Source organism: Danio rerio, chromosome 10 (assembly GCF_049306965.1).
Source record: "Danio rerio strain Tuebingen ecotype United States chromosome 10, GRCz12tu, whole genome shotgun sequence".
Lineage (NCBI taxonomy): Eukaryota > Metazoa > Chordata > Actinopteri > Cypriniformes > Danionidae > Danio > Danio rerio.
In genome coordinates, this window is record NC_133185.1 from 23,666,598 (window position 1) to 23,677,612 (window position 11,015).

The 11,015-nt window shown below is 40.8% G+C and overlaps 1 protein-coding gene across 1 annotated transcript; it reads right to left on the bottom strand.

Annotated features, from left to right (window-relative positions):
- Window positions 1-5,474: 5,474 nt before the first annotated feature.
- LOC141376342 (uncharacterized) lies at window positions 5,475-10,522 on the bottom strand. Its single transcript, XM_073914620.1, has 2 exons — window positions 7,995-10,522; window positions 5,475-7,913 (listed from the first exon to the last, which is right to left on the bottom strand). The coding sequence occupies exons 1-2, from the start codon at window positions 8,440-8,442 to the stop codon at window positions 5,545-5,547; spliced, it is 2,817 nt and encodes a 938-aa protein (XP_073770721.1). The 5' UTR covers window positions 8,443-10,522; the 3' UTR covers window positions 5,475-5,544.
- Between the last annotated feature and the right edge of the window lie 493 nt (window positions 10,523-11,015).

The window sequence follows — 11,015 nt, forward strand, 5'->3', positions numbered from 1 at the left end:
TTTCTATGATAAAATGAAATATTTAAAAGTCAGGGTACTACAGTTGGTTTTTAAGTGATTATAGTTAAGTAATTAATTTAGTAGTAACTTAATAGTTTTTACAATACAATATTTAAAAGTCGTCAAATCTCTGTTCTTCTAGGCTTCTATTTTAACGATTTAGGCACAAAGTCTAAAGTGCAGGGCGCAAAAGCATTAAGGGCGTGTCCGAATCCACTTTCGCTATCTTAAGGATGGACAAAATTCTTAAAATGGCGCATGGTCTAACAGGGTTGTGCTTATTCTTAAAATGAATAATGGGTGTGGTTTAGGAATAACCCAATCAGAGTCTCCTATTCCAGAGTCAGTTGTGTCACGTCATGGTGCATTTGCTATTTACATGGTGGACTTTGTAAGTGGAAAACAGAAAACAGTTCAACCGACCTTCTGTGGAGCAAGGATAAAGAACGAGCCTCCTCCAATCTTCCTCTTTTGTGAATAAGTAAACAGTGTTGTTTACAGACATCCATTAGCCTAATTAATTTTGTTTGTTAAGCGCATTTGTTTCAAAAAGATTTTGTTTCAAAACTATTTCCAAATTCAGTTCTAATTTCCAGCAAACGAAAAAAAGAGCAATAATCACAAAGAGTGGTCAAACCATATCCAAACCATATCCAAAGTCATATCCAAACACATGTCCTATGCCCTATATGGTCAAATCTAAGCCTGTTTTTAATAAAACAAATATAAACTTGTATATAATAAATAGAGCGAGGCAGTGGCGCAGTAGGTAGTGCTGTCGCCTCACAGCAAGAATTTCGCTGGGTTGCTGGTTCGAACCTTGGCTCAGTTGGTGTTTCTGTGTGGAGTTTGCATGTTCTCCCTGCCTTCGCGTGGGTTTCCTCGGGGTGCTCTGGTTTCCCCTACAGTCCGAAGACATGCATTACAGGTGAATTGGGTAGGCTAAATTGTCCGTAGTGTATGAGTGTGAGTGTGGATGTGTGTGTGGATGTTTCCCAGAGATGGGTTGCGGCTGTAAGGGCATCCGCTGCGTAAAAACTTGCTGGATAAGTTGACGGTTCATTACACTGTGGTGATCCCAGATTAATAAAGGGACTAAGCCGACAAATGAATGAATGAATATAATAAATAATAATACTAATAATAATAATAATAATAACAACATTAAAAGCAAGTTGTCATGAACAAACTAACCTTTAATTCTTTCTCATTTGTAAATATGTTTGCGTATTGCTGCACATGCCGCGTGTAAGTGAGGCACATAACTAACGTGCTCTGCCCTGGATTTTAGACCTGGTCTATTGAGCACTATATTTAAATTTCTGAAAACAGCAACGCGCCAACAATGCGTTTTAGCACACCTCTTTTTTACACCAGAACAACCATGAGTCCACAAAGTGGCGTAAATTGACTTGTTATTTAAACAACGTGGTGCAAAATGGAAAAATTAGGGTAAACTGGGCAAAACGTCTTGTGCCTCATTGCACCGGGGGTATGATAGAACCACTAATGTTAAATGTACATGAAAATCCCAGTAGATCAGCAGTTTCTAAAATACATAGATCAGTTCATCTGGCACTAACAACCATGCCATGTTAAAAGTCACATTTGAGCTACAGCAGATTGTGTTAACCACATTAACATGTCTCAATGCATTGTAAATGGCTGATTAGAACAAGCAGTTCAACAGATGAATCTCTAAAAATAAATGTACTCTAGCCTGCTTAGCACTCGGGTATTTTTTTCATTTTGTCTGAAGTTTCTAAAAGTGAATTACAGAATTAACTCTAATATTTCAGTTATGTGTAATTGATACATATTAATGTGTTTTTTTTTTATTCTCAAAGTTTTAGACTTCTCAAAGTCATTTGAAGGTCTCATTCATTTCAGCCTGTTTTATTTTTCACTTAACCAGCTCAACCTTCCAAGACACTGACCTCCAGACAACAGACACTCCCACTTCAGCAATAATTGCACAGATCTATGGCAATCAGAATAAAATGAAAGGCATCCAGTGTTGATGGTTGTAGTTCAGACATTGTTTAGAAAACATACGATAGCCTAATCTGTGATCAAAATCCAATAACCCATTCAGGTGTCTCAGCCTTTTCTGATTGATAGATTATATTTGGATGCCTACACACAGACAATGCACATTTGTTCAGCCGTCATTCTCTGGAGGTAAAAGGATGTTGCTTTGGCACTTTAATTAAGACATGGAGACATCCCTCGGAGACATGTGATTAAGTGACAAACTATAATCACTTCCTGATTACCCTCATCTTTCCTCCTCTTGTGTTCTTTTTTGTGTTATTTAGCAGTTTTTGTCACAGCTCATTAGAAACGCCACAAAATTAGCATGCTGCCGCACAATGGCCACCATTGTTAATAATCACAAATTAATGTGCTGTCGCGTGTAAGTCACTGTCATTTGTTTCCACCCTTCCGGTAATGAGCATGCGTTTTCACATTGGCTTTGCTGGAGTCTTGCCCTGCAGGGATGTTCAGCTGTGTCATCGGGGGGTAAAATACACAGTGCTGTGAGAACATATCTGTTCCAGTCATGACAGGACTAAAGGACCACTTATGTCAAAATAACACAAGACAGAGTGCAACATGGTTCACTGAATTCTCTGTGCTTCTAAAAAAAAGGATTTCTGACACTTTTCAGACAGTCCATCCATTGTCATTTCCAGAGTTTATAGCTGCTAGAATAAAGTTTTAATTGGTTAAGGCAACATATGGATGGATGGATGAATGGATGGATAGATGCATCATCGTATTTAAAAATTATCTGCAAGATTTTGTGCTGGCCTTGATAGATACTGTGGATGGATGGATGGATGGATGGATGGATGGATGGATGGATGGATGGATGGATGGATGGATGGATGGATGGATGGATGGATGGATGGATGGATGGATGGATGGATGGATGGATGGATGGATGGATAGATAGATAGATAGATAGATAGATAGATAGATAGATAGATAGATAGATAGATAGATAGATAGATAGATAGATAGATAGATTTAGGACACTCTATAAACCACCGGTGTCAAAGCTCAGCACAGTTTAGTTTCAACCCTTATTAAACACACCTGATCAAACTATTTGAGTCCTTTGCTGGATCCCAATTTATATTTACTATGCCCAAAAAAGTATGTACTTATTTGTGAAGGAAAAGCATATTATTTTGAGTGTGGAACAGTAGTGTGTGCAAGCTTTGGGACACACTATCGTTAACAGATCGTTGTGTTGCTTAGTTACGTCCTCTGTCAGTCATCTCAACACATCCACATTTCTTTCATATTTAAACACCTACCTTATTGCAGAAGCAGCAGCAAGATAATCTGCCATCCACAAGTCTTTCATGCAGAGAAATCTCCTCACTCAGGTCTTTGGGTAATTATGCATTCAGAAGCTGATGTCCAAACATATCTTGATACAAGTTTACATTGTTGCTGCAGATCACGTTAAATGCAGTTTACACATGTTTCAGCTAGCGAGATTTTAATTAATAGTCATTCAAACAACTTTACCGAAGCCTCTCTACTTGACGATTGGTCTCGCATGTCCGCCATCTTTGTAGTTTGTTTACACTTTTTACCTGAGCTTGTAGTTCTAAACAAATGCAGATCCAACCTGCAATGTATGTGGGCAATACAGAGATTAGAGTATGGACGCTTCTACGAGTTATTGGGTTTCACAATAAAAGAAAATGTTAAGAAACTTTAAATGTTATAAAATATTTAACAAAACAACATTGGAGATAAAATAATAATTACTGAAAACTAATTTAAAAAAGAAAACTGTAAATATTAAGACTTTGCATTTCTGGGTTTTAATATGTAAAAGCAGGTACCATCTAAAGCAAATCATTCTAAAGTTTTATGTGAGAACTCTTTTGCAGAAAGTTGTAACTATGCAAACAAACACAGCTTTCTTTTTGATATAGCTACAAACAGCCTCAAACAACTGTTCAATATTAAATCACATTCATTGCTTTGGTATTTTGAACCTTTCAGCGGTGTGTGCAGTTTATCCTTCTGTTTGTTTGCTAGAAATTAAATGGCCTTGGCTTTGTTGGTTCAGCTGTACGAACCATTAAACAAAAAAGAAACACACAAACTCTGCTGAGATATTGATGAGTTCCTACTCAAAAGTTTTACTGCAGCTTGGTAACTTGTAAATAAGAACTTTGTTTTCTGAAGTACCAATATAAACTTGATGAAACTAATGTTGCAATCAGATTTGGGCCCTGCAATGCTTTCGTCTTTGAGTGCAATATGTATTAGAGGTTATTATTGACCAGCCTTTGGGAATTTCATTTAAAATATTGTTAAGCTGATATAAAATGAAATCAGCCATTTAAACATACTACAGGCTTATCCTGCTTTGTTTTGAGAACTCAGGTTCAAGTCTTACCAGACCTGATATGACAAAAATAAATCTGGAAAAAACTATCCTAATAGGAAATTTCATCATTCTTTGAGTGAATGAGGCACTAAAACTATGTGTCCAAAAATTCCATTATCATCCAGAACAATACATTATACTTAATCCAAATAATATATTTATTATGGTGGCTTAAGAAAACCTTTCAACTTACTAGCCACACCCTAGCAACTTAGCAACTGTCCCATAGACTTCCATTGTAAAAAAAACTGCAATAGACTTTACATTGAACAAACTAATAACATAACATTTCATACTAGCAATATATCAACAAATATACTAATCATACTAGAAACATGCTTATTCATACTATAAACATACTGTAGCAACATGCAAATTCATACTATATCCATGTCAACAAAATGCTAGTGACATGTTTATACATACTAGAACTATGCTAAAAACATGATAATTTTTGCTAGTAACATGCTAATTCATACTAGAATCATGCTAATTTATGTTAGCAACTGCTAACAATCTCAGAACACTTAAGCAACTGCCTAGCAACACCTTAGCAACAGCCTAGCAGCAACTCAGAACACCCTAGCAACACCTTAGCAACAATCTAGAACTCCTTGGTTGATTCATGCAAGAATCATGCTAATTTATGCAACTGCAAAAAAAATCTGAACACCTTAACAACACCTTACCAATCACTCAGAACACCCTAGCAGCGCCTTAGCAACCAATCAAAACACCCTAGCAACCACCTAGCAACACTCTAGCAATGACTTAGAACAGCTTTGCAACCGCTTAGCAACACCTTAGCAAACTACCTAGCAATGCTTTAGCAACCATTCACAACACCCTAGCAACTACCTAGCAGCACTTTAGCAACCAACTAGCAATGCATTTACATTTACATTTACATTTAGTCATTTAGCAGACGCTTTTATCCAAAGCGACTTACAAATGAGGACAAGGAAGCAATTTACACCACTAAGAGCAACAATGAATAAGTACTAAAGGCAAGTTTCAGGTCTGTAAAGTCTAAGAAGGGAAGTGTTAGTAATTTTTTTTTTTTTTTTTTTTTTTTTTTTTTTTTTTTGTACAGTTAGTGTGATATTCAAATAGGAAATTGCAGATTAGGAAGTGAAGTGGAGACTAAATAGTTGAGTTTTTAGTCGTTTCTTGAAAATAGCGAGCGACTCTGCTATTCTGATGCAGTTAGGGAGTTCATTCCACCAACTGGGCAGATTGAGCGTGAGCGTTCGCGAAAGTGATTTTTTTCCTCTTTGGGATGGAACCACGAGGCGACGTTCATTCACAGAACGCAAGTTTCTGGAGGGCACATAGATCTGCAGAAGTGAGTGCAGATAAGAAGGTGCTAGGCCAGAAGTCACTTTGTAGGCAAACATCAGAGTTTTGAATTTGATGCGAGCAGCAACTGGCAGCCAGTGCAAACGGATGAGCAGCGGAGTGACATGTGCTCGTTTAGGTTCATTGAAGACAACTCGTGCTGCTGCATTCTGGAGCAGTTGAAGAGGCTTGATAGAGTTAGCTGGAAGCCCAGCTAGTAGAGAGTTGCAGTAATCCAGTTTGGAGAGAACAAGAGCTTGAACAAGGAGTTGAGCTGCATGTTCAGATAAGAAGGGTCGGATCTTTCTGATGTTATAGAGTGCAAATCTGCACGATCGAGCAGTTCTAGAAATGTGGTCAGAGAAGTTTAGTTGGTCATCAATCGTTACTCCAAGGCTTTTCACCATTTTGGATGCAGTAATGGTTGCCCCATCCATCTGGATTGAAAAGTTATGGTGTAGAGTTGAGTTGGCAGAAACTACAAGCATTTCCGTTTTTGCGAGGTTCAGCTGAAGATGATGATCTTTCATCCAGTGTGAAATATCCAACAGGCAGGCTGAGATACGAGCTGGAACCGAGGGATCATCAGGATGAAAAGAGAGGTATAGCTGGGTATCATCAGCATAGCAGTGGTAGGAGAATCCATGTCTCTGGATGACTGGTCCTAGAGATGATGTGTAGATGGAGAAGAGAAGTGGCCCAAGAACAGAGCCTTGAGGTACCCCAGTGTTTAGATGCTGTAGGTTGGACACCTCTCCCCTCCAAGACACCCTGAATGACCTGTCAGAGAGGTAAGATCTGAACCATTGTATAACAGTGCCCGCAACGCCCAGTGACTCAAGCGTAGATAGCAGGATCTGGTGGTTGACAGTGTCAAAAGCAGCTGACAAGTCCAGCAAAATGAGGACTGATGATTTAGAGTCTGCTTTAGCCAGTCTGAGATCCTCCACGACCGAGAGCAGGGCAGTCTCAGTTGAGTGGCCTTTCTTAAAGCCGGATTGCTTGTTGTCCATGAGATTGTTTTTAGTAAGAAAGTCCAGGACTTGATTGAACACTACTTTCTCCAGAATCTTGGCCATGAATGGAAGCAGGGATACTGGTCTGTAGTTTTCAAGTAGCGTATGGTCCAGGTTGGGTTTCTTTAGCAGTGGGGTTACCCTAGCCTGCTTAAATGTAGTGGGGAATAAACCAGAGTCAAGAGATGTGTTAATTATGTGAGTCAGTGTTGGTATGACTGCAGGAGAGATGGCTTGCAAGAGATGAGAGGGAATGGGATCGAGTGGACAGGTGGTTGCATGGCTAGATAGCACAAGTTTGGACACCTCAGACTCAGAGAGCTGAGAAAACGAGGTGAGTGTGTGTGGTGTTGGTGTTGTATCTTGCGTGTTTGTTGTAGGTGCAGCAAATTGAGCACTGATTTTTGCAGTTTTGGTGCAGAAGAATGTAGCAAAGTCATCAGTAGTAAGTGTGGAGGATGCGGGTGGAGGAGGAGGATAGAGGAGGGAGGAAAATGTTTTAAAAAGTAGGCGAGGATTAGTGGCATTGTTGATTTTCAGACGGTAATACGTCTGCTTTGCAGAAGTAACCTCAGCTGAGAAAGAGGACAGAAGAGTTTGGTATGTTAAGAGATGTGCAGGATTTTTAGTTTTCCGCCAAATTCTCTCTGCAGCCCGAAGTTTTGAGCGATGCTCACGGAGAGCATCTGAGAGCCAGGGTGCAGGAGGACTGGCACGGGCTGGCCTGGATGCAAGAGGACATAATCGGTCTAGACATGATGCTAGTGTGGAGCAGAGTGTATTAGTGGCACTGTTCGAATCAAGTGCAGTGAGTTTGCGAGATGGAGGAAGAGAGTCTGAAACAATGGTGGATAGTCTGTTGGGTGAGAGAGATCGTAGGTTTCTGCGAAAGGTAACCAGTGTTGGAGTGTGTGGCGGCTCAGGAGTAATGTGGATGTTGAGAGACAGAAGGAAATGATCAGATATTTGTAGTGGAGTTACTATTGTTTGATCAGTGAAGCAGTGTCGTGTGTAAATAAGGTCTAGCTGATTACCTGATTTGTGGGTAGCAGAGGTAGGTGCTCTTTTTAGGTCAAAAGAGGCAAGCAAAGTCTGAAAGTCTGCAGCTTGCGGTTTGTCAACGTAAATGTTGAAGTCACCTAGCACCAATAAGGGAGTGGCAAAATTAGAAAAAGATGAGAGAAGAACATCCAGTTCATCTAGGAAGTGACCTAATTTACCTGGTGGGCGGTAGATGACAACCACATTTATGTAGAAGGGGTGGATAATGGTGACTGCATGGAATTCAAAGGAGCTGATTGTTGGCAGGGACGGTATCAGAGTAAATTTCCATTCTTTGGAAATTAGTAGTCCAGTCCCACCCCCTCTCCCTGTCTGACGAGGAGTGTGGGAAAAAGAGAAATTAGCAGAAAGAGTAGCATGTGTAGCAGTGTCCTCCGGCCTCAACCAGGTCTCAGTTAGAGCCATGAGATTATAGTCAGAATATGTAGCTATGGAGGTAATAAAATCAGCCTTGTTAACAGCTGATTGACAGTTCCAGAGGCCCACGGAGAGAGAGAGTTGTGAAATAGTAGATACATGTATTGAACGAAGGTTGTGAGGATTACGCCTGCAGCGTACCTCCCGTGTTTTGCGAGTGTTAGTAACAACAGGAATTAGAAAACACATAATAAAAGTGCACTGACAACAAAAAAAAAAAAAATAAGTGTAAAGTAAAACAATACAGTAAAGTACTCAAGTGCTTTGTCGGTGTCTTTGCTCGGTGGAGTCGCGCAGGTAGAGTCGATGGTCTTTACCCTCGTCGGTCTTCACACGAGGCGGTCTTCACACGAGGCTGCCGCGACCGCTGCCGCGGTGAACTAGTTGTTTATATAACCCCAAAGCACTAGCTGATTGAATTCAGCTGGACACGCCTCGAGAGTCAAAACAAGGGCCGAAACTGAGGCGGACGACGCGAAACCGCGTTTGCGTTCGCTACACAAGCTCTTATAGTAACCAAGGAAACAGTGGCTAAACAACTTCTAGTATTATACACAACTGAAAGCAAGTTTAAATGTCCTACAACTTTACACAAACAGCTGGAAACAAGTCCTCAAACCATACACAACAACTGAAACAAATCTTAAATGTACTTACAGGCTGCTGGTCTAGATGCTGATAAAGTGCTTCTCCTGCCGACTAATGCTAGCGTGCTCGCTATATAGTGGTTACCTGGCGTTTGGACACGCCTCCCGAGTCAAAACAAGGGCCGAAACTGAGGCGGACGACGCGAAACCGCGTTTGCGTTCGCTACACAAGCTCTTATAGTAACCAAGGAAACAGTGGCTAAACAACTTCTAGTATTATACACAACTGAAAGCAAGTTTAAATGTCCTACAACTTTACACAAACAGCTGGAAACAAGTCCTCAAACCATACACAACAACTGAAACAAATCTTAAATGTACTTACAGGCTGCTGGTCTAGATGCTGATAAAGTGCTTCTCCTGCCGACTAATGCTAGCGTGCTCGCTATATAGTGGTTACCTGGCGTTTGGACACGCCTCCCGAGTCAAAACAAGGGCCGAAACTGAGGCGGACGACGCGAAACCGCGTTTGCGTTCGCTACACAAGCTCTTATAGTAACCAAGGAAACAGTGGCTAAACAACTTCTAGTATTATACACAACTGAAAGCAAGTTTAAATGTCCTACAACTTTACACAAACAGCTGGAAACAAGTCCTCAAACCATACACAACAACTGAAACAAATCTTAAATGTACTTACAGGCTGCTGGTCTAGATGCTGATAAAGTGCTTCTCCTGCCGACTAATGCTAGCGTGCTCGCTATATAGTGGTTACCTGGCGTTTGGACACGCCTCCCGGGTCAAAACAAGGGCCGAAACTGAGGCGGACGACGCGAAACCGCGTTTGCGTTCGCTACACAAGCTCTTATAGTAACCAAGGAAACAGTGGCTAAACAACTTCTAGTATTATACACAACTGAAAGCAAGTTTAAATGTCCTACAACTTTACACAAACAGCTGGAAACAAGTCCTCAAACCATACACAACAACTGAAACAAATCTTAAATGTACTTACAGGCTGCTGGTCTAGATGCTGATAAAGTGCTTCTCCTGCCGACTAATGCTAGCGTGCTCGCTATATAGTGGTTACCTGGCGTTTGGACACGCCTCCCGAGTCAAAACAAGGGCCGAAACTGAGGCGGACGACGCGAAACCGCGTTTGCGTTCGCTACACAAGCTCTTATAGTAACCAAGGAAACAGTGGCTAAACAACTTCTAGTATTATACACAACTGAAAGCAAGTTTAAATGTCCTACAACTTTACACAAACAGCTGGAAACAAGTCCTCAAACCATACACAACAACTGAAACAAATCTTAAATGTACTTACAGGCTGCTGGTCTAGATGCTGATAAAGTGCTTCTCCTGCCGACTAATGCTAGCGTGCTCGCTATATAGTGGTTACCTGGCGTTTGGACACGCCTCCCGAGTCAAAACAAGGGCCGAAACTGAGGCGGACGACGCGAAACCGCGTTTGCGTTCGCTACACAAGCTCTTATAGTAACCAAGGAAACAGTGGCTAAACAACTTCTAGTATTATACACAACTGAAAGCAAGTTTAAATGTCCTACAACTTTACACAAACAGCTGGAAACAAGTCCTCAAACCATACACAACAACTGAAACAAATCTTAAATGTACTTACAGGCTGCTGGTCTAGATGCTGATAAAGTGCTTCTCCTGCCTTAGCAGGAGTGCTTAGCAATGCCTTAGCAAGTGCTTAGCAACCACTTAGAACACCATAGCAACCACCTAACAATGCCTTAACAACCACTCAGAACACCTTAGAAAACATCCTAGTAACACTATAGCAACCACCCAGCAACACCCGAGCAACGCCTTAGCAACTACTCAGAACACCCTAGCAACTGCATAGCAACACCTTAGCAACTGCCTAGCAACCACTTAGAACAGCTTAGCAATCACCTAGCAACATCTTAACAATCAGTCAAAACATCCTAGCAAAACCTTAGCAACCGCCTAGAAACCACTCAGAACTCCCTAGAAATGCCTTAGCAACCACTCAGAACCCCCTATCAACCGCGTAGCAAAAACATTCTTATCCATGCTAGAAACCTGCTAACCTATATGTAGTTAGCTATCTATGCCAACTGTTTAAACTTCTTAAAACTACTTCTATTATTTAAATTCTTAAACTACAAACTTTCAGACGAA